Genomic DNA, 24,311 nt, shown 5'->3' with positions numbered 1-24,311 from the left:
CCATATTAATGATGCCTATGGGTTTAGAATGGGGTGTCAGAAAAGCTCCTGTAGGTGGAATGTGTAGGTGTCCCAATACTTTTGTCAATTTTTGAGAATTTCTATAGTTCTAGTTGCCCCTCATCATGTCAACAATATACATATATATATATATATTTTTTTTTTTTGTTTTAATATTAGATATTGAAAGTGTTGATTGACTGATTATTGAATATTGATTCAAATGATTGATTCTTTTAATGAGTCGTTTATTCACAAAATGGCTCAATAAAAAAGATTCAAAAGAGTCCAGGTGTGTATAAGTGTGTGTATGCTGTAATTAACACCTCTGTGTATGTGTTTCTCCTCTGTGTGATTGACAGCTGCTAGTGGATTATGGGTACAACTGCCAGTGCAGCACCCCCAACAACGCCTGAGACTTTCAACGGCAACGGGATGACGGACAGCAGGCAGTCACTAGGCAACGCCTCCTTCCAGACGGTCAGCATCCACAACAGCAAGGCCAAGTCCATTATCACCAATAAGGTGGCCCCAGTCGTTATCACGTAAGACCTGCCTCCTACAGCACACACACACACACACACACACACACACACACACACACACAGACACACACTCTCTGTTGGTTCCAACACCCCCCCCCCCCCCAACCCACCCCCCTTTGCAGACCTCAGCGCTGGAGATAAGCCACACACTTCTGTTTTGTCCTCTAACTCTGGTGTGAGACATCCCACCCAAACAGACAATATTTGTACTAATGGAGGGAGGAAGTGTGTGTGTGTGTGTGTGTGTGTTTGCTCAGTCCTGGTGTGTGAAAGTCTCAAACACACTCCCCTTAGACCTTCTCCACCCCTCACCCTCCAGTGTGTCCTGCTTTCCTGCATTCAGTCTTTCACAGTTTGCTTCATCTGTGTAAACTGTGAGTCTGTGGTTGTCAGCCTGTGGGCCGCAGCCCCCCAGTGGGCGGTGGTAGTACTGCAACAGGGCTGTTGGTCATTAGTGCCATTATTCTCTCCAGTGTAGTCATTTCCAGACCAGACAATCATCTTCTCTGGGCAGTAGAGACAGTCACTCCAACAAAAGCAGGATACACTTGGTTTTTAATTCCCTTTGATTTTAGAAGAAGCAATGAGTGAGCAGGTGTCCAAATACTTTTGTCCAAATATATATATATATATATATGAATGTATAATGCTAATGTTGGTGTTGTGTCTCTCCTCAGCTATAACTGCAGGCAGGAGTTCCAGATTCATGATGATATGCAAAGGACTCATTATAAAGTGGGGCGGATCTCCGACACCATGCCTGAGCACTACCTGGTGCAGGTATGATGCAAAAGTTTTAAATATTATTATTATTATTATTATTATTGTAACAAAAGATAGGTTATAAAGTTTGTGGTTGACTAACGTAGCTGTAACCAACTCCAGAGCAGTGCATGCCTAGCCTTTATGGAATGTGTAATTGTATCATATTTGATAGATGCTTAATTTTTGAGATCTCTACAGTGATCAGTGTCATAACTATTTAAAATAAATAATTATTAAATCATATCTAAATAACACTAATGCGAATATTAATATGATCAAATGAATTAATCAATAATAATTAATTAAACAAGTAGAAAATAAAATTAGATACATGTTTTTCCGAAAATCCCCCTGGTGGATTATCTATGCACTGTAGGCACCAGAAAAATACATACAGATTCATAAGTTTGATATTACCTAAGTACAATTTTAAAGGCATTAATAAGGGGATCAATAATTATGAGTTCCTTATGTTTTTTTATTTATTTAAAATGTATTTTATTTATTAATTTAAAATGTATTATTAATGTTTTTTTTTTAAGCTGCTCTAAGCCGTAAATTTCTGATGTGGCAAATACACAATAAAGATACAAAATAAAGGTCATGTATGGAAATGTAATTAAATTTGATTATATATTTATATATATTTGTAATTAATTGGTCAGAAGGACAAAAAAAAACTCCAGTTTTAAAATTTAAAATTCTAATTATCTGGTAATTATTTGTTGGTTGTGGCTAGAAATCATTCATGTAAATTTACAGCCTGGTTTGCTTTAACTGCAGGACATGGAGGTAAAAGCTCCGTCCTTTCTCTTTCTAATCTCAGAATAAGCTCCTTCAGCTCAGCCTGAGCTGCTGTGAGACTTTCACATCTCCATCTGCTTCTCCTCACAGTGCCCTCAGCCCTCAGCCGGCTCTCCACAGGGTTTGCTGTGTCTGCAGCGCTTCGCTCTCAGCTGTGTATGGGTTTGGGTTTGGGTGCAGCTCCGCTTTATCTCAACCAGGTCTTATCAGGCAGAGGGGGCCCGGAGGGTCTTTAGTGGGGCCCCCGGGGTTGCGATGTGTTTAGGGAGATGTTGTGTTGAGCGTTAGCACCTCCTCGTTAAGTCTTTGAAGTCTCCTCCCCGCTCAGTCGTTCCTGCAGTGCGTCCGGAGCAGCTTTGTTTGCCCGTTAACTTTCTGTTTGTTGACGTGTCGCTTACTCAGACTGACCGGAAGTGGGGTCAGATAAGAAACGGCTGTGGGTGTGTGGACCGTTAGCACAAGTAAAAGGAAGGGGGGGGGGGTGTTTTACAGAACCTCTTCCATAGAGAAATAGCAGTTTAAAAAAAAAAAAAAAAAAAAGTTTGTGGACACCTCTTCTAATGGATGCATGTAGCTACTGTAAGTTGCATCCTTTGTGGACACAGATGTAAAAATGCACACACACAGCTTGTCTAGTCCCTGTACAGAATTACTGCCAATAGAATAGGACTCTCTGGAGCAGATAAACACCATGAACCTATTGGCTCCATGCTGCCTAATGCCATGTGGAGCAGTGGGACTGTGGTGGTGATAATCCAGCACAGTCACCTCATTAATGCTCTTGTTGCTGAATACAATCAAATCCTCACAGCAATGCTCCTCCAAATCTAGTAGAAAGTCTTCTTCTCTGGACAGTAGAGACAGTTACTCCAACAGAAGCAGGATCAGCTCTTTTTAATACCCTTGATTTCAGAAGAAACGGAAACTGGGGGACTTCACTGCTCCACTGCTGAAGTCTGAAGCTTCAGTGTGTTCCTCCGCAGGGCTCCTACTTCATGGTGCAGGACGTGTTCAGCAAGGCGGACGTCCTCAACACGACGGGCTCGTGCGGCGCTCCCAACTTCCGCCAGAGCAAAGGCAGCTACCCACTGTTCGGCATGGGCCAGCCCAGCCTGGCTGGTTTCAAACAGGTCCTGCAGAAGCTGCAAAGCCAAGGCCATGAGGTCAGTGCGGTGTCACAGGAGCCGACTTAAGATCCACCATCTGTTCTTACAGATACTCCAGTCATGATTGGTCAGAGGCCACCTGAGGCCCATATGCAATATTTCTGAGTTCTGAGTGTAATAATTGTGTGGGTTTATAAGATATATATATATATATATATATATATATATATATATATATATATATATATATATATATAGAGAGAGAGAGAGAGAGAGAGAGAGAAATAAACAATATATTTATTTATGTATTTATATTTACATATATATTTTTTATAGTATATTTTATTGTGTATATGTTCTATAAAATATACTATAAAATATATATGTAAATATAAATACATAAATAAATATATTGTTTATTTCTCTCTCTCTCTCTATGTATGTATGTATGTATATATATATATATATATATATATATATATATATATATATATATATATATATATATATATATATAAAGATTTCTCTTTTCACCTTTTTTGCATAATTCTGTGTTCTACACCGTCTATATAGTAGTGAAAAACTACTTTTGGAGATAATTTTGGAGATACAAGGTTTTTGCATCACAACGATGACATAAATGATTCAAACAGTCTGAGCTAAAACACTTTATATCTATATATAACTTATATATACACCTTATATCTTTAGGGTGAGTGGGTGGGGCTAAAGCATGGCTGTATAGGCGGATCTACGGTATGTTAAAAGAAAAATCTACATGGCTGTTTTTCCACATATATACACACGGAGTTTCCATATAAAGAATAGAGAACGGACCAATAGAAACGCTTCCCAAAAAGTTAGGAAAGGTTGTACTGCGTTCTAAACTTGCTATAGTACTTAGGTTAAGGATAAGGTTTCTTTAACTCCTAATTTTGGAGATACAAGATTTTTGCATGACAATGAATATATATATATATATATATATATGAAAATGAACTCTATACTGATTTGACTGCATCATTCAAAAAAACAGCCTGAGCTGAAACACTCCTTATAATGTCAGTGTGAGTGGACGGGGCTTTAAAAAATCAGAATTTCTTAATAAATAAATTCCAGAGAATTCAGAGTTCTATGATATGGGCTCTAGATTTTTCTAGATTATTTTTTGCTGTGTAAAGACAATACTTGGCTTTTTACATGTTTATAATTTAACAACTGCATCATAAAACCCAGTAGAAAGGTTCATGTTGATGGGCCAACAGGTCCGGCGTTTCTGAATGTCGAAGGCTTTAGCGCTTTACTTAAATTCCATTTCTTTTAAAAGCCTCTTATATTTATTTTGTGTGCAAGCTATCACATTTGGTGCAGTCAGTTATTTTTAATGATATATGAATAGGTGTTAGACTGGCAATTACTAGAAATCGTCAGTACTTTTAACTGAGGCTGTATTAATGCTGAATGTTCTCCTTCTCTTAAAGGAGGTGATTTTCTTCTGTGTGCGCGAGGAGCCGGTGCTGTTTCTGCGTTTGGAGGAGAATTTTGTTCCCTACACCCCGCGGAGGAAGGAGAACCTGCATGAGAATCTGCATGACTTGAGCAAGGACGTTCCAGTGGAGAACTTAGAACTCAATATCAGGAAAGAGGTCAGATATCTTTCACATATGGTGGATATTAGTCCATAAACACCCCAATAAACACTCCTATACACTAGAATAGGAGATATTAGTCCATAAACACCCTCAATAAACACTCCTATACACTAGAATAGGAGATATTAGTCTATAAAGACCCTCAATAAACACTCCTATACACTAGAATAGGAGATATTAGTCCATAAACACCTCAATAAACACTCCTATACACTAGAATAGGAGATATTAGTCTATAAACACCTCAATAAACACTCCTATACACTAGAATAGGAGATATTAGTCTATAAAGACCCTCAATAAACACTCCTATACACTAGAATAGGAGATATTAGTCCATAAACACCTCAATAAACACTCCTATACACTAGAATAGGAGATATTAGTCTATAAAGACCCTCAATAAACACTCCTATACACTAGAATAGGAGATATTAGTCCATAAACACCTCAATAAACACTCCTATACACTAGAATAGGAGATATTAGTCTATAAAGGCCCTCAATAAACACTCCTATACACTAGAATAGGAGATATTACTCCATAAACACCCCAATAAACACTCCTATACACTAGAATAGAAGATATTAGTCCATAAACACTTCAATAAACACTCATATACACTAGAATAGGAGATATTAGTCCATAAACACCTCAATAATCACTCCTATACACTAGAATAGGAGCTATTAGTCCATAAACACCTCAATAAACACTCCTATACACTAGAATAGGAGATATTAGTCTATAAAGACCCTCAATAAACACTCCTATACACTAGAATAGGAGATATTAGTCTATAAACACCTCAATAAACACTCCTATACACTAGAATAGGAGATATTAGTCTATAAACACCCTCAATAAACACTCCTGTACACTAGAATAGGAGATATTAGCCTATACACTAGGGTATGTAGGTCTGTGAACATTGCTCTCGTTTATGTTTCTCCTTCAGCTCCATGACTTTGCCAGGCTAAATGAGAACGTGTTCTACGTCTACAACGACATCGAGCATTTTAAAGATGAACCTCAGAAAATCTCCATCTCCTGTGAAGAGGATATACACGTCACTGAGGAGGTCTACAAGAGACCGCTGTTCACCATGCCTGCCTACAGGTGCAGTGTTTACTAATTACACACTCTTCATGGAATAAACACGTAGTTATTAACTGTGAAACTGACTTTGAGGAAGGTGGAGATAGATGGTGTTTGATGGACAGTCGTGTTTTGTGGGGAATTGATATGAAGACAATAGATGGAGAATGTCTCTGTTTGATAATGAGTGACTGTTTAGGAGGAGGAAAGTGTTCTGTTGATCGTGATCTGTTTTTTGGATGGAGAATGAGGTTGCTTGGTGTGGAGGGTGATGGTGCTTGTGAGATAGATGGTGCTTGGTGTGGAGGGTGACTGATGGTGCTTGGTGTGGAGGGTGATGGTGCTTGGTGAGATAGATGGTGCTTGGTGTGGAGGGTGACTGATGGTGCTTGGTGTGGAGGGTGATGGTGCTTGGTGAGATAGATGGTGCTTGGTGTGGAGGGTGACTGATGGTGCTTGGTGTGGAGGGTGATGGTGCTTGGTGAGATAGATGGTGCTTGGTGTGGAGGGTGACTGATGGTGCTTGTTGTGGAGGGAGATGGTGCTTGGTGAGGTAGATGGTGCTTGGTGTGGAGGGTGACTGATGGTGCTTGGTGTGGAGGGTGATGGTGCTTGGTGAGATAGATGGTGCTTGGTGTGGAGGGTGACTGATGGTGCTTGGTGTGGAGGGAGATGGTGCTTGGTGAGATAGATGGTGCTTGGTGTGGAGGGTGACTGATGGTGCTTGGTGTGGAGGGTGATGGTGCTTGGCGAGATAGATGGTGCATGGTGTGGAGGGTGACTGATGGTGCTTGGTGAAATAGATGGTGCTTGGTGTGGAGGGTGATGGTGCTTGGTGAGATAGATGGTGCTTGGTGTGGAGGGTGATGGTGCTTGTTGTGGAGGGAGATGGTGCTTGGTGAGATAGATGGTGCTTGGTGTAGAGGGTGATGGTGCTTGGTGTAGAGGGTGATGGTGCTTGGTGTAGAGGGTGATGGTGCTTGGTGTGGAGGGTGATGGTGCTTGGTGAGGGGGTGACTGAAGGTGCTTGGTGTGGACGGTGACGGTGTTTAGTGCTTGGTGAGAGGTTGATGGTGCTTGGTGAGATAGATGGTGCTTGGTGTGGAGGGTGATGGTGCTTGGTGAGATAGATGGTGCTTTGTGAGAGGGTGATGGTGCTTGGTGTGGAGGGTGATGGTGCTTGGTGTGGAGGGTGATGGTGCTTGGTGTGGAGGGTGATGGTGCTTGGTTTGGAGGGTGATGGTGCTTGGTTTGGAGGGTGATGGTGCTTGGTTTGGAGGGTGATGGTGCTTGGTTTGGAGGGTGATGGTGCTTGGTTTGGAGGGTGATGGTGCTTGGTGTGGAGGGAGATGGTGCTTGGTGAGATAGATGGTGCTTGGTGTGGAGGGTGACTGATGGTGCTTGGTGTGGAGGGCTACTGTGTTTGGTGCCTGGTGGAGAGGGATGGTGTTTGGTGAAGATGGATGTTGCTTTGTGGCAATAAATGGTGCTTGGTGAGAGGGTGATGGTGTTTCGTGGAGAGTGATGTTGGGTGGAGAGTGATGGTGTCTAGTGAAGAGTGTCTGGAGAGTAATGCTTTTTGTTTATTTGTAAAGGAGGAGGATGTTAGGTGGAGATGTTGATCAGAGGATGTTAGGTGTTTGGTTGATCAGTGTCTGGTGGCTCATGACGGGGGGAGTGGCTGGTGGCTCATGACGGGGTGGGCGGGGGTGGCTGGTGGCTCATGACGGGGTGGGCGGGGGTGGCTGGTGGCTCATGACTGGTGGTGGCTGATGACTGGTGCTGGCTGGTGGAGAATAATGCTGGGTGTAGAATGATGGTGTTTGATGGAGAACGTGTGTGTGTGTGTGTGTGTGTGTGTGTGTGTGTGTGTGTGTGTGTGTGTGGGGTGAAGATATTGATCACTAATTGTAATATTGATTATTTTCATCTCAGGTATTACCGGCTGCCTCTGCCAGTAGAGGGGGCGCCTATGGAGGAGCAGTTTGACGCCTTTGTGAATATATTAAGGGTAAGATGTAGCTAATGTAGCTAACACGTAATGGAAGCTGATGTCCACCAGTTAGCGTTCTGATACTGTAGGACTCTGTTACCTATAAACCTGGACTGGAGCAGAGCTGAATCCAGTAGCAGCCTGAACGTGGATGTGGGCTTCATCAAAGGTCCCGCTTTAGCATGAACAAGCTGAAGCTGTAGTCCAGCAGCAGCTTTGACAAGAACCAGACTGTGAGGTTCTAGACAATGACTGGGTCAGAACATCTCCAGAACATCAGCAGGCAGGTCTTGTGGGGTGTTCCAGTGGTATGCAGTGGTCAGTACCTACCAAAAGTGCTCCAAGGAAGGAGAACCCACATCATGTTGTTTACTCAAGAATCTCTCTCTCTCTTTCTGTCTCTCTCTTTCTGTCTCTCTCTCTCTTTCTCTCTCTCTCTCTCTCTCTCTCTCTCTCTCTCTCTCTCTCTCTCTCTCTCTCTCTCTCTCTCGGTCTCTAGGAGAACCCCTCTCTCTCTCTGAATCGGGACGTCTCCAGGCCTCTCCCTGCTCTGTTGTTCAGTTGTCAGGTCGGTGTCGGCCGCACTAATCTGGGGATGATTTTGGGCACACTGGTGATGGAGAGGCTGACAGGAGCTCCGCCCCCTCCTCAGTGCCCCCCACCACCATCACCTACTGACACACAGTAAGACTATGAACATGTTTTAAATGATTATTATTTATAATAATAGTAGTAATAAATGTGTGTTTGTTCACTAAGAACTGAGGAAACAGAGAAGTGTGAACTCAAACCCCAGTTCCAGATCATCCAGACCCTCATCAGCAAGCTGCCTAATGGTCAACAGATTGTTCAGGAGGTCAGTTTTTTGTCATGATCATTGTTTCTGTGCCCTATATCATATACTATTATTATTCATATCTTATGAATTATTCAGTATCCACTATGAATTGCTCTGTGTCTGCTAGTATTTATTTGTTATCTATTATGAATTACTCAGTATGTGCTGTGTAATTATTCAGTATCCACTATGAATTACTCAGTACCTGCTATTAATTACTCAGTATCCACTATCAATTACTCAGTACCTGCTATTAATTACTCAGTACCTGCTATTAATTACTCAGTATCCACTGTGAATTACTCAGTACCTGCTATTAATTACTCAGTATCCACTGTGAATTACTCAGTACCTGCTATTAATTACTCAGTATCCACTATGAATTACTCAGTACCTGCTATTAATTACTCAGTATCCACTATCAATTACTCAGTACCTGCTATTAATTACTCAGTATCCACTGTGAATTACTCAGTACCTGCTATTAATTACTCAGTATCCACTGTGAATTACTCAGTACCTGCTATTAATTACTCAGTATCCACTATGAATTACTCAGTACCTGCTATTAATTACTCAGTATCCACTATGAATTACTCAGTACCTGCTATTAATTACTCAGTATCCACTGTGAATTACTCAGTAGTATGATGTTTTTGCTCTGATCAGTATTGATCCTATTAGTAAATTCTCTCCCGGGCTGTTTTAGGTGGACTGCGCTATTGAGCTGTGCTCTGAAATGCACGACATCAAAGGAGCCATTTTTGAGAACAAGAAGAAGTTAGAAGCCATCGGAGAGGATTACCAGTCTCAGGTGGGGGAGGTTTTGCCCAGCACTGGTTTTACTGTTTTCCACTTCAGTTTGGAGTTTGGGGAGAGAGATCAGATGAGTAATGGTGGTTTTGTATTGTAGGGAAGCAGCACTAAACTGTACTTCCTCCAGAGGGCGCTGCAGAGTCTGGAACGTTATGTCTACCTGATACTATTCAACTCATACCTACACCAACAGGTATATACACTCTCTCACACACACACACACACCCACACACACACATGCACGATCACAACAATAAAAAAAGAAAAGGGTGTCTACCTGTAAAAAAAACCCAAAAAACAATAGAATAGAAGAAACATGAGAAAAAACCCAAATAAACATGGTCAGTGGTCAGTGAGAGTATCTACCTGTAATTAACTCTATATAACATTAGAATAAACCCAAATAAGCAAAGTCAGTGGTCAGTGAGTGTCTACCTGTAATTAACTCTATATAACATTAGAATAACCCTAATAAACATAAAGTCAGTGGTCAGTGAGTGTCTACCTGTAATTAACTCTATATAACATTAGAATAAACCCAAATAAACATAAAGTCAGTGGTCAGTGAGAGTTTCTACCTGTAATTAACTCTATATAACATTAGAATAAACTCAAATAAACATAAAGTCAGTGGTCAGTGAGAGCGTCTACCTGTAATTAACTCTATATAACATTAGAATAAACCCTAATAAACATAAAGTCAGTGGTCAGTGAGTGTCTACCTGTAATTAACTCTATATAACATTAGAATAAACCCAAATACACATAAAGTCAGTGGTCAGTGAGAGTGTCTACCTGTAATTAACTCTATATAACATTAGAATAAACCCAAATACACATAAAGTCAGTGTTCAGTGAGAGTGTGATTATTTAGGAGTGATTAGATAAACTAGGTGATGAATGGGAACTGATAGTACTGGTCTCTCTCCTTGTGCTGTAGTATCCACTGGCCTTTGCCTTAAACTTCAGCCAATGGCTGTGCTCGAACGCCTGGGTATACCGCCTCCTCTCCTGCATGAACCAGTCAGAGCTCAGAGCCCCTGCTGACCTCATCACTAAAGGAGCCAGAGTACTGGTGAGTAGAGCTGCACTGCAAAAATGAGATCTTAGCCAGTTTCATCTGCTTAAAATCTAAATAAAGAAACATCAGATGCACTATATGTCCAAATATTTGTGGACACCCCTTCTAACAAATGCATTCAGTTACATTTTCCTTTTAGAGAAGTACTGCCAATAGAATAGGACTCTCTAGAGCAGATAAACATCATGAAGCTATTGGCTCCATGCTGCCTAATGCCAGGCGTGGGCTAGAGGGGTATAAAGCCCCCCAGCATTAAGGAGCTGTGGAGCAGTGGAAGAACTGTGTTCTCTGGAATGATGGTGGTGGAGCTCCATCCAGTACTTTTGGGAGGAGTTGGAGAGTTTGGGATGATGAGGTGGGGTGATTATCCAATATCCTGACCACACTAACTCATTTGTTGCTGAATACAATCAAATCCTCACAGCAATGCTCCTTCTCCAAAGTCTAGTAGAAAGTCTTCTTCTCTGGACAGTAGAGACAGTCACTCCAACAGAAGCAGGAGAAACTCTTTGTCCATGTAGCGTATTTAGCTCTGAAAGGGTTAAAAATCCATGTGCTGTTGGTATTGAAACGGTCTGCAGGGTTTTATGGGTTTCATTTGAAGGAGTGTGTCTCTGTCCACAGGTTGCTGATGAATACTTGGCTCCGGATGTTCTGAGCACTGTGAAGGAGATGAAGGTGCCTAATTTCAGGCGGGTGCCAAAGATGCCAGTGTACGGGATGGCCCAGCCCACGTCTGAGGTGAGACTGGGTGATCACACCTCACAGTGTGGGTTCATGTTCGTGGCCGCTGTGTGATTGGTTTGGCCGATGTGTGTCATTCGCTTCCTTCCAAACTCGAAAACGAATCTCGAACCGCAAGTTCACAGAAGAGGATCTCGAACCACAAGCTGTGCTGAAGCGAATCTCGAACCACAAGCTGTGCTGAAGCGAATCTCGAACCACAAGCTGTGCTGAAGCGAATCTCGAACCACAAGCTGTGCTGAAACGAATCTCGAACCACAAGCTGTGCTGAAGCGAATCTCGAACCACAAGCTGTGCTGAAGCGAATCTCGAACCACAAGCTGTGCTGAAGCGAATCTCGAACCACGGACTGACTCTGAAGCATCTCGAACCACGGGCTGACTCTCTGAAGCGAATCTCTGTGCTGTACTGTATTATAGAAACTCTCTCTCTCTCTCGCTCTCTCTCTCTCTCTCTCTCTCTCTTCCTTCCAAGCTGTGCTGAAACGAATCTCGAAACAAATCTCGAACCACAATTTCACAGAAGAGGATCTCGAACCACAAGCTGTACTAAGACGAATCTTGAAACGAATCTTGAACCACAGGCTGTGCTGAAGCGAATCTTTTAAACGAATCTCGAACCACAGGCTGTGCTGAAACAAATCTCGAACCGCAAGCTGTGCTGAAGCGAATCTTTTAAACGAATCTCGAACCACAGGCTGTGCTGAAACGAATCTCAAACCACAGGCTGTGCTGAAACAAATCTCGAACCGCAAGCTGTGCTGAAGCGAATCTTTTAAACGAATCTCGAACCACAGGCTGTGCTGAAACGAATCTCGAACCACAAGCTGTGCTGAAGCGAATCTTTTAAACGAATCTCGAACCACAGGCTGTGCTGAAACGAATCTCAAACCACAGGCTGTGCTGAAACAAATCTCGAACCGCAAGCTGTGCTGAAGCGAATCTTTTAAACGAATCTCGAACCACAGGCTGTGCTGAAACGAATCTCGAACCACAAGCTGTGCTGAAGCGAATCTTTTAAACGAATCTCGAACCACAGGCTGTGCTGAAACGAATCTCGAACCACAAGCTGTGCTGAAGCGAATCTTTTAAACGAATCTCGAACCACAGGCTGTGCTGAAACGAATCTCGAACCACAAGCTGTGCTGAAGCGAATCTTTTAAACGAATCTCGAACCACAGGCTGTGCTGAAACGAATCTCAAACCACAAGCTGTGCTGAAGCGAATCTCGAACCACGGGCTGACTCTCTGAAGCGAATCTCTGTTCTGTACTGTATTATAGAAACACACACACTCTCTCTCTCTCTCTCGCCCCCTCTCTCTCTCTCTCTAGGCCACTGGAGTGGTGTTGGCGTATCTGATGGACGAGAAGCGGAAACACCAGCATGTTCTGTGGGTGAACGTGCAGGAGGAGCTGGTTTTGGAGGCTAATGGTCAGATGTTCTCTCCCAGAGAGCCGTCTTGCCTGGACCAGCACATCTCCCTCCATAACGCCCAGACGCAGGACATAGAGGTCAGGACCGGCTGCAGGCATTTCATATTACTGGACATTACTACAGCTACACTAACACACAGGTCAAATTGTCCTCTCAAGTGTAGTAATACAAGTGTGTGTGTGTGTGTGCTGCAGAGGCTGGAGGCGGCGCTGAAGGAGGAGGTCCTGAAGGCTCAGAAGTGGTTGGAGGTGACTCTGGAGCAGGAGAAGCAGATGAAGATGTTTAAGAGCTGCCAGACTGTGCAGGAAATCTTTAACCAGCACAAGAGCGCCCACCAGGGGCTGGAGTACAAACGCGTGCCTCTACCGGAGTGCGCTGCTCCTACTGAACAGGTACACAAAGGACTGTGGGTAATCAGCTGTGGTCACTGTACACCTGTGTAGTGGACGCACAAGGTAGGGGGTTTCTAATAAAGTGGCCAGGGAGTGGACGCACAAGGTAGGGGGTTTCTAATAAAGTGGCCAGTGAGTGTAAGCACAAGTTAGGGGGTTTCTAATAAAGTGCCCAGGGAGTTGAAGCACAAGATTGGAGGGTTTCTAATAAAGTGGCCAGGGAGTGGAAGCACAAGGTTGGTGTTTCTAATAAAGTGGCCAGGGAGTGGAAGCACAAGGTTGGTGTTTCTAATAAAGTGGCCAGTGAGTGGAAGCACAAGGTTGGTGTTTCTAATAAAGTGGCCAGGGAGTTGAAGCACAAGATTGGAGGGTTTCTAATAAAGTGGCCAGGGACTGTAAGCACAAGTTAGGGGGTTTCTAATAAAGTGGCCAGGGAGTTGAAGCACAAGATTGGAGGGTTTCTAATAAAGTGGCCAGGGAGTGGAAGCACAAGGTAGGGGTTTCTAATAAAGTGGCCAGGGAGTGGAAGCACAAGGTTGGTGTTTCTAATAAAGTGGCCAGGGAGTGTAAGCACAAGGTAGGTGTTTCTAATAAAGTGACCAGTAGTGGAAGCACAAGGTTGGTGTTTCTGATAAAGTGGCCAGGGAGTGTAAGCACAAGGTAGGTGTTTCTAATAAAGTGGCCAGTGAGTGAAAGCACAAGGTTGGTGTTTCTAATAAAGTGGCCATTGAGTGAAAGCACAAGGTTGGTGTTTCTAATAAAGTGGCCAGTGAGTGGAAGCACAAGGTGGAGGTACTGTTGGGGATTTATAATGTCAGTCACTAACAGGGGTATCACTGACTGTGGTGACTGATTATTAAGTGAGGACATGGTTCTGCACTGCCCTCTAGTGGCCAGTTTAATAAACCCTGAATGAAGGAGAGATGGATCAATTTCTTTTCAGTAAATCATCTAAAAATATGAATGCCTTCCTAAAAACTCTGATCTGCTCAGATGCTGCTGCTGTTGCTTTAACCCTGTAGTTTGATATTTAATAAAATGTGTGTTATTGAAGCAGTTACTGCCTTAAGCATCAGTGTAATAGTGAGGACCCTGTGTGTGTGTGTGTGTGTGTGTGTGTGTGTGTGTGTGTGTGTGTGTGTGTGTGTGTGTGTGTGTGTGCTTTCAGGACTTTGACCATATGCTGGAGGCGATGAAGAGTGTGTTAGCTGAGGATTCTCGAGCTGCGTTCGTGTTTAACTGTTCGAACGGCAAAGGCAGAAGCACCACCGCCATGACCATAGCAGCTCTGACACTCTGGCATTTTAACGTAGGTCTATTTTCTCTACTTCCTGTTTCTAATAAAGTGGCCAGTGAGTGGAAGCATAAGGTAGGGGTTTCTAATAAAGTGGCCAGTGAGTGGAAGCACAAGGTAGGGGTTTCTAATAAAGTGGCCAGTGAGTGGAAGCATAAGGTAGGTGTTTCTAATAAAGTGGCCAGTGAGTGGAAGCATAAGGTAGGGGTTTCTAATAAAGTGGCCAGTGAGTGGAAGCATAAGGTAGGTGTTTCTAATAAAGTGGCCAGTGAGTGGAAGCATAAGGTAGGGGTTTCTAATAAAGTGGCCAGTGAGTGGAAGCATAAGGTAGGGGTTTCTAATAAAGTGGCCAGTGAGTGGAAGCATAAGGTAGGGGTTTCTAATAAAGTGGCCAGTGAGTGGAAGCACAAGGGAGGGGTTTCTAATAAAGTGGCCAGTGGTGGAAGAACAAGGTAGGTGTTTCTAATAAAGTGGCCAGTGAGTAGAGACACAAGATGGGTGTTTCTAATAAAGCGTGCTGTATGATGGGTACTTCTTTCGTTAAAACCGGAGATGCTAAGCTAATGTTGCTAACAAACACTGGACCTCTCTGTAAACACTCGCTCAGAGCTCCTCCACATCTTCATTAGTTTGGTGAATGGATGTGGTTTAGAGGGCGGTGGCGCTGACTGAGTCTATAAACACAACACTGAGGGCTGAGTAGGTGGGGCTGAACTACTGTAGGCTGAACAGAGGGCTGAGTGGGTGGGGCTGAACTACTGTAGGCTGAATAGAGGGCTGAGTGGGTGGGGCTAAACTGCTGTAGGCTGAATAGAGGGCTGAGTGGGTGGGGCTAAACTGCTGTAGGCTGAATAGAGGGCTTAGTAGGTGGGGCTAAACTGCTGTAGGCTGAATAGAGGGCTGAGTGGGTGGGGCTGAACTACTGTAGGCTGAATAGAGGGCTGAGTGGGTGGGGCTAAACTGCTGTAGGCTGAATAGAGGGTTGACTAGGTGGGGCTAAACTGCTGTGGGCTGAATAGAGGGCTGAGTAGGTGGGGCTAAACTGCTGTAGGCTGAATAGAGGGTTGAGTAGGTGGGGCTAAACTGCTGTGAGCTGAATAGAGGGCTGAGTAGGTGGGGCTAAACTGCTGTAGGCTGAATAGAGGGCTGAGTAGGTGGGGCTAAACTGCTGTAGGCTGAATAGAGGGCTGAGAGGGTGGGGCTAAACTGCTGTAGGCTGAATAGAGGGCTGAGAGGGTGGGGCTACACTGCTGTAGGCTGAATAGAGGGCTGAGAGGGTGGGGCTAAACTGCTCTAGGCTGTTGTTAAAGTATGAAATTAAAAATCTGAAGTGTGTGTGTGTGTGTGTTTGTGTGTGTGTTTACACTGCATGTGAAATCCAGTGTTAGTTAGCTACGTTAGCCTAGCATCCTGTTTTCAATTAAATAAGCACAAATAACAAGCATGACATGACGACTGATTGATGACCGTATCTGAGGTCAGTGATCAATCATGTTTATTTGATTTTTGGCTTCTTGCTTAATTAGACTTGCTCGTGTGGTTTCTGACACTGTCTGACTCACCGTTATCTAGAACCCTGGACTAAGATACGGACAAAAATGAGATTTCCTGTAATCTGGGTAATTGTTAGCTTGCAGTTAGAAGCATGCTGATTGGTCGGGCGTGGGCTACCATTACCTGTTATCTACGTAGGTTTCACGTTAAATTTATAAGCGGATTAATTACTGTAATTATTTTATTCTAGATTAAACCTCTTATCCCTGTGATTTTCTGTTGTTCAGGGCTTCCCTGAGTTTGGAGAGGAGGAGATTGTCAGTGTTCCTGATGCTAAATACACAAAGGGGGAGTTTGAGGTAAGCTGCATTAGAGTCTCAGTGAAGTTCACCCTTCTAAATGACGAGCATGCCGTCCCCCTGACCCGTGGAGATTTGATCCACCCCCTAACCACTCGCTCATTATTCGCCCGACCCGCAGACATAATATCTCACGATAATGAGCCGCTCAGAACGGAGATCCCGTTACACTTGAAGCTGAAAGGGTTCTGAAAGGTTCTGAAGGGTTCTGGGGTTGTGTGAGTTCTGCTAGCGTCGGTTCTAGAAGTTGAGGAACATGAGGAACCTTTTAACCAGGTAAAGAACCGTTTAAGCATCCAGGTGATTATTTGGGCTGTTGTGCGTCAGTGTTGGACCGGTGTCTTTGCTGAAGAACCCCAAAAGAACCCACTTTTCTATAAAGAACCATGAGCGCTCTAAAAACATTACTGTTGGCTGAGTGGGTGGGGCTAAACTGCTGTTGGCTGTGTGGGCAGCACATGTCTGCTGTTGGCTGAGTGGGTGGGGCTGAACTGCTGTAGGTCGAATAGAGGGCTGAGTGGGTGGGGCTGAACTGCTGTAGGTCGAATAGAGGGCTGAGTGGGTGGGGCTGAACTGCTGTAGGCTGAGTGGGTGGGGCTGAACTGCTGTAGGCCGAATAGAGGGCTGAGTGGGTGGGGCTGAACTGCTGTAGGCTGAGTGGGTGGGGTTGAACTGCTGTAGGGTGAATAGAGGGTTGAGTGGGTGGGGCTGAACTGCTGTAGGTCGAATGGAGGGCTAAGTGGGTGGGGCTAAACTGCTGTAGGCTGAGTAGGTGGGGCTGAACTGCTGTAGGCTGAATAGAGGGCTGAGTGGGTGGGGCAAAACCGCTCCAGGCTGAATAGAGAGCTCAGTGGGTGGGGCTAATCTGCTGTTGGCTGTGTGCGCGGCACATGTCTGCTGTTGGTTAAGTGGGTTAGGCTGAAATGCTGTAGGCTGACTAGAGGGCTGAGTGGGTGGGGCTAAACTGCTCCAGGCTGACTAGAGGCCTGAGTGGGTGGGGCTAAACTGCTGTAGTATACTAAATAGTTTTATTTTATGACAGACTGTTAAAATATGTTAATTTTCTTTGCTCTTACTGAGCCAGAATTTAAGGGTTAATGATCTCCAGAATCCATGAGAACAGACGCAGCTGTGGGAGACCGGGTCAGTGGAGCACCTGATGGTCAGTTAAGAGGTTTTGAATGATGTGGTGGGTGTGTGGACTCTCGCTGGTTCAGTAACAGTCCCAGTTTTGCTTACTGTGTGACGTGAGCCATGACCTCAGAGTGCACTGCCCCAGGGGGGGTCCTTCGTGGAACTGACACACTTTAGTCAGGACTTATTATCAGGCACACACACTTACACCCCCCCCCCCACCACCACCACACACCCCACACACACACAGTCACATACGACAGCAGGGACTGACCTGGTTTGTACACACGCTTGCTTCAAGCCTAGTACTGACCTGTAGATTTAGGATGTAGGCCAGCTGTGATGTATGTTTAGCACACTGACCCATTAAAGGGTCATTACCTACATCTGTTTTGGGATTGGTGGAAGTGGTGGGCGTGGTCTAACTGGAAGATCCCTTAATGGGTCGTGTGTGTGTATATATGTATGTATTTATTTATTTATTAATTTATTAATTTGAGCCTCCAGCAGAGATTTGCTGCCCTAAGGGCAGTAAGTGGTCTACGTGGGCTACACGGAGCAGGGGGGCTCTGCTGGAATGTAACAGGGGCACATTTTAATGATTGTTTTAAGTTCATCTATATTTTAGATTTATTATATTTATTACATTTTAGGTATATATTGGAGCCCCCAGCAGAGATCTGCTGCCCTGAGGGCAGTCTGTCAAGTAGTCTGGATAGGCTACATGGGAGCAGAGGTCAATAAAGTATTCGGACACAGATGAGTGAGTAAAGTTGACAGTGGACCTCTCTCTCTTTCTTTCTCTCTCTCTTGCCGTCTAGGTGGTGATGAAGCTGGTCAGGATCCTCCCTGATGGTCACAGGATGAAGAAAGAGGTGGACATGGCGCTGGACTCGGTCAGTGAAACCATGACGCCGATGCATTACCACATCAGAGAGATCATCATCTGCACCTACAGACAGGTAGGGGGCGCTGTAGCACACATCACACCGTGCTGATTCCTGTCGACCTGCCAAATATCAATATGGCAATATGGTTTATAGGGCTCATATCACGGAAACCTCAGCTTTTACAATGGTGTGCGTACTGTACTGTTCTATGTGTCTATTGACAAAAGTATTGGGACTGGAGCCTCCAACTTACTCAGTAACTGCAGCAGAGCTCCAGACCTGCTGCTGCTGCTGGTAGAGCTTAGAGCAAAGGAGGACCAGCTCCATATTAATAATGCCTATGGGGCTAGAATGGGGTGTCAAGAAGCTTGTGTAGGGTAGGTGTCCCAATACTTTTGTCCCTGTGTGTGAGAGAAACTGGAAGCCTCAGTAGTGTTTGTGTTGTGACTCCGGCTGCAGTTCCGCAGTTCTCCTGCAGATGGTGGCACCGTTCCTCCTCACACAGAGTCTGTGGTGTGAGCTGGTTCTCTGGATCAGCTGAGTGTGTGTGTGTGTGTGTGTGTGTGTGTGTGTGTGTGTGTGTGTGTGTGTGTGTGTGTGTGTGTGTGTGTGTGTGTGTGTGTGTGTGTGTGTGTGTGTGTGTGTGTGTGTGTGTTTCGTCCTTGAGTACTTTAAAAAGCATTAATAGAAGCAGTGTGTGTCATTAGATGTAAGTGTGTGTGTGTGTGTTATTGGGTTTGTGGTTCAAGTCTCTGATGTCATTTGTTACTGGTCATGGATTTACGTGTGTGTGTGTGTGTGTGTGTGTGTGTGTGTGTTTGTTCCTTTCCCCACTCAATACTGAATGGTGCTCTGTCCTGTTAAACTTACTGTACCTCTCTCTCTCCCACACACACTTTCTCTTTCTCATGCTCGCTCTCGCGCTCACTCAAATTAAACATACATAAATATTAGGCATTAATATAATTATTAATTAATTATAATTAATTGTATTTGAATGAAATCCAAAAGAGAAAACACCCACTTTCCCTCTGCAAGTAGTGTTAATGTTGGCAAACAAATAAATGATTAAAATGTCAAAATAATAATAATCATAATAATAATAATCGATAATAATAATAATCAATAATAATAATAATAATAATAATAATAATAATCTTTCCACTCAGGAAAAAAAAACGCTCCAGCTTCAGACTTGGACGTCTGTGTGTGAAACCGGCCTGTATGTATACAGTGACCTCAGTGACCTTCACTACTGTGAGCTATAACTAATCTTTGAAAGCTGAGTAGACCACTCTGGTCCCTCTCATCATCCAACATCCTGGCCTCACTAATGCAGTTCTTGACACTGAATGCAATCAAATCCTCACAACAATGCTCCTTCTCCAAAATCTAGTAGAAAGTCGTCTTCTTATCTGGACAGTTACTCCAACATAAGCCGTCTCAACTTAGTTTGTTATACCCCTGAGCAGGTGTCCCAATACTTTTGTCCTTACAGTGTGTGTGTGGGTGTGTGTATATATATATATATATATATATATATATATATATATATATATATATATATATATATATATATGTAAGAGCTTCTCATTCTGAAGAAAGAAAGTAGTGAGGTCTTGTCGGCGAGCTAGTCTGAAGAACAGAGCTCGATTCCTCCAGGGTTCTCCTGGACGCCCCCCGGTCCAGCCAGCACAGCGTGGAGGATGTGTTCAACTCCATCAGCAGCAGCAGCAGCAGCAGCAGCTCACCTGATTCACCATCATTAAGCCCTGATTTACCACCAAACCAGGTGTTGATCTGAGGAGAACTCTAAATAATACTAGACTCCATGAGAGAGGAGAACTTTGGAGATGTTCTAATGATGAACACAGTGATGGAGAACCACCACCACTTTCTGTAGGAGTGTTTTACTGGACAGATCAGCAGCTCTACGCTCGGAGAAAGGAGGCTCAGTAAATTGATCCACAGTCCCACGCTGGGTTAATGGAGGTATTTCTGTAGGTACGGGCACCGGAGAGCGTTACGTAAGGTTGTTTATCTGGTTCGAGAGCACTCTCTGAGGTGACCTGCTCTGAAGATTATTGACCGACCAAACGGACGAGGTCGGCATATTTACTCCCAAAGTGGTCACTCACGTCAGCTCCTCTATCAGAGCTTCAGTTCCTCCTTAATGGAGTTCACGTTTCCTGAGTCAGCCTCTACACACACTGTTCACACCCCCTCTGATTTCAGTGAACCTCAGCTTGTCCACTGGCCACTTTATTAGAAACACCTACCTTGTGCTTCCACTCGCTGGCCACTTTATTAGAAACACCTACCTTGTGCTTCCACCCACTGGCCACTTTATTAGAAACACCTACCTTGTGCTTCCACCCACTGGCCACTTTATTAGAAACACCTACCTTGTGCTTCCACCCACTGGCCACTTTATTAGAAACACCTAGTTTGTGCTTCCACTCGCTGGCCACTTTATTAGAAACACCTAGTTTGTGCTTCCACTCGCTGGCCACTTTATTAGAAACACCTACCTTGTGCTTCCACTCGCTGGCCACTTTATTAGAAACACCTACCTTGTGCTTCCACTCGCTGGCCACTTTATTAGAAACACCTACCTTGTGCTTCCACTCGCTGGCCACTTTATTAGAAACACCTACCTTGTGCTTCCACTCGCTGGCCACTTTATTAGAAACACCTACCTTGTGCTTCCACTCGCTGGCCACTTTATTAGAAACACCTACCTTGTGCTTCCACTCGCTGGCCACTTTATTAGAAACACCTACCTTGTGCTTCCACTCGCTGGCCACTTTATTAGAAACACCTACCTTGTGCTTCCACTCGCTGGCCACTTTATTAGAAACACCTACCTTGTGCTTCCACTCGCTGGCCACTTTATTAGAAACACCTACCTTGTGCTTCCACTCGCTGGCCACTTTATTAGAAACACCTACCTTGTGCTTCCACTCGCTGGCCACTTTATTAGAAACACCTACCTTGTGCTTCCACTCGCTGGCCACTTTATTAGAAACACCTACCTTGTGCTTCCACTCGCTGGCCACTTTATTAGAAACACCTACCTTGTGCTTCCACTCGCTGGCCACTTTATTAGAAACACCTACCTTGTGCTTCCACTCGCTGGCCACTTTATTAGAAACACCTACCTTGTGTTTCCACTCGCTGGCCACTTTATTAGAAACACCTACCTTGTGCTTCCACTCGCTGGCCACTTTATTAGAAATACCTCCTTTGTGCTTCCACTCGCTGGCCACTTTATTAGAAACAGCAAACCTTGTGCGTCCAGTCGCTGGCCACTTTATTAGAAACAGTGTTCTGAGTGCTGGCGTTCTTTCTGACCGAACTAAGCACATGCCGTCCTCATCGAGATCTCGGAGGCTCCACGGCAGTCGGAGCAGAGCAGATGGGAGTGATCTTATTGAGCTGTAAAAGCTGTGCTGTGGTTTACTCTTTAATCTGAGCTGGACCGGGTCCGAATGGAGGAGTTTAATAAAGGAGAAGGGGGAGGAGCTGAGAATCCTCACTGTCCTATAGAAATAAGGTACTTCATGCAGAGTGGCAGTACAGCAGAGACAGAGCTGGAGGTTAATTCTTTACACCAGAGCTGCCCAAAGTGTGACCCGTGGTCTTATATACACTGAGGAGGCGGAGCTACAGTCTGGTGAATAGGGTGAATTAGGGTGAATATTAATGACGCTCTAAATGTAGGTATTGTGATATACACTGAGGAGGCGGAGCTACAGTCTCTCATTAGGGTGAATAATAATTAATAACGCTCTAAATGTAGGTATTGTGATATACACTGAGGAGGCGGAGCTACAGTCTCATTAGGATGAATATTAATAACGCTCTAAATGCAGGTATTGTGATATACACCAAGGAGGCGGAGCTACAGTCTCTGAATGTAGGTATTGAGATGTACACTGAGGAGGCGGAGTTACAGTCTGAGTCTCGGGGCTGATTAAGAAGTATTTTTAAAGTGTTGTGAGGTAGATATGCTTGTGTGTTTTGGATCATTGTCTTGTTGCATGACCCAATTGCTCTTCAGCTTCAGCTCAAAGCTAAATTAGCAGAGCAGAATTTCTAGTTCCCTCAATGACAAACACTTTTTTCATAGCTGAAGATTTCATAATCTCATATCTGGCAGGAAAACTGTCCAAGATGCCAAAGACACCAGACTCTCTGTCTCTGTCTCTCTCTATATATATTTATATATATACTTCTACAGTGCGCTTTATAATCAGACTAAATAAAATGTGAGAATCCCAGACGGGGGTAAACATTTTTTCACAGCATTTTAAACGATCACGCCTACACAGCGTGTAGGATTTAGCTACATAGTTCTGAGAAAGCTTGGGACACGCCTCCTAAAAAGGGTACACTCCGGGCGCCTGGTCAGCACGGTACGGAGAGGCTCTCCTGGTTTGGACGGCAGAGCGGAAAAATATTTGCAGTAAGGAGAGACGTTTGACAGCAAAGGTAACCGACGTCACAGTGAGGGGGCTGAGGGGGCTGAGGGGGCCGAAAACCACAAAAAGCATCTGCCAGAAACCCTGTATGGAGCCTGGGAGGTGTGTGTGTGTGTGTGTCCCCGAGTGTGTGTGTGTGTCTGAGTGTGTGTGTCGGGTGGGTGGGTGAGTGGTTGGCTGCTGATCTCCAGACTCTCTAACTCAAGGTCTCCACAAAACCACCCAAACAAACCCACCGCAGTGGGGGGAGGAGCAGAGCAGGGGCAGAGGGGTCTCGCTCCGAACCCAGGACGTAGTTCTAGGTGTTCTAGAACATTTTTTTTTTTTTTTTTTTGGACTTCTGATAAACGTCTGATCAGATTTCAGTTCATAATGAATCAATAATAATAAATACATGCACTGTGTCCAAAAGTTTGTGGACACTCCTTCCAATGAATGCATATCAGGTGCTATATGTTGCACCCATTGCAAAAAACACACACACAGCTTATAGTCTATTCCCTGTAGAGAAGTCTTGCCAATAGAATAGGACTCTCTGAAGCAGATAATTAAACCTGAACCTGCTGGCACACCATGCTGCCTAATGCCAGGTGTGGGCTAGTAGAGGGGTATAAACCCCCCTTGGCGTTTACACACTGTTACTGTAACCAGGACCCCTACAGGAAGCAGTGAGAGGCTCCCTCCCCTTATACCTCACAACCCCTGATGTTTTGGACACTAGTTGAGCAGAGGTGCACTGTAGATTGAGCTTAATGAGGCTGATGCATAATGTGTCCAAATGTTTGTGGACGCCCCTTCTATTAAACGCATTTGGCTATGGTACGTTGCACCCATTGCTGACACAGATGTGCAAAAGCACACACAGGCGAACATTGTCTAACCCCTGTAGAGAAGTACTGCCAATAGAATAGGACTCTCTGAAGCAGATGAACAACATTGATGAACCTATTGATGAGCTTATGCCAGGGCTAGAGGGGTATCAATCCCCCCAGCGTTGAGCTGTGGAGCAGTGGAGGAACGCCAGTTCTCGCATAACGCTGAGTAATGATTGGATTGACATGAATGGCAATACCCCTTTATTCCTCCATCCATCTGTCCACCCATTTATCTGTCCATAAATCCGACCATCCGTACTGTAGCGGCTTGTAGCGTGAGTTGAATACGAAAACTATTGATCGGATTAAATCCCTGTTCCCAATGTTTCTGCTTGATATCTCCTCGTTAACGAGAACAGGAGAGCATGGCGTTTGACTCTGGGGGTTTATTATGACAGTGGCAGTTTTTTTTTTTTAAGCAAATTACAGCACTAACTAATTCGCTGTCTGACCACACCCTCTCCTGATCACTGACCAACCTGCAGGAGTCATTAATTATCCGTGCTGTGAA

The 24,311-nt window shown here is 44.3% G+C and overlaps 1 protein-coding gene across 2 annotated transcripts in view; it reads left to right on the top strand.

Moving 5' to 3' along the window:
• pald1a (phosphatase domain containing paladin 1a) overlaps positions 1–24,311 on the top strand; it is a 79,926-nt gene that overhangs the window by 32,837 nt on the left and 22,778 nt on the right. For both annotated transcript variants that reach the window (XM_072667660.1, XM_072667659.1), the window contains exons 2-18: positions 363–545; positions 1,223–1,325; positions 3,098–3,277; positions 4,702–4,866; positions 5,832–5,992; positions 7,907–7,982; positions 8,464–8,648; positions 8,724–8,820; positions 9,512–9,616; positions 9,716–9,811; positions 10,559–10,693; positions 11,324–11,440; positions 12,776–12,955; positions 13,073–13,270; positions 14,439–14,579; positions 16,346–16,417; positions 18,373–18,513. In XM_072667660.1, coding sequence (XP_072523761.1) covers positions 376–545; positions 1,223–1,325; positions 3,098–3,277; positions 4,702–4,866; positions 5,832–5,992; positions 7,907–7,982; positions 8,464–8,648; positions 8,724–8,820; positions 9,512–9,616; positions 9,716–9,811; positions 10,559–10,693; positions 11,324–11,440; positions 12,776–12,955; positions 13,073–13,270; positions 14,439–14,579; positions 16,346–16,417; positions 18,373–18,513 — 2,322 coding nt within the window. In that variant the 5' untranslated portion in view covers positions 363–375. The remainder of the gene's footprint in view (positions 1–362; positions 546–1,222; positions 1,326–3,097; positions 3,278–4,701; positions 4,867–5,831; positions 5,993–7,906; positions 7,983–8,463; positions 8,649–8,723; positions 8,821–9,511; positions 9,617–9,715; positions 9,812–10,558; positions 10,694–11,323; positions 11,441–12,775; positions 12,956–13,072; positions 13,271–14,438; positions 14,580–16,345; positions 16,418–18,372; positions 18,514–24,311) is intronic.

The sequence above is a fragment of the Salminus brasiliensis genome, chromosome 22 (assembly GCF_030463535.1).
Source record: "Salminus brasiliensis chromosome 22, fSalBra1.hap2, whole genome shotgun sequence".
In the NCBI taxonomy this organism is placed as follows: Eukaryota; Metazoa; Chordata; class Actinopteri; order Characiformes; family Bryconidae; genus Salminus; species Salminus brasiliensis.
The sequence above is the reverse complement of the archived record's forward strand: the minus strand, read 5'-3'. Positions and strand labels throughout refer to the sequence as shown.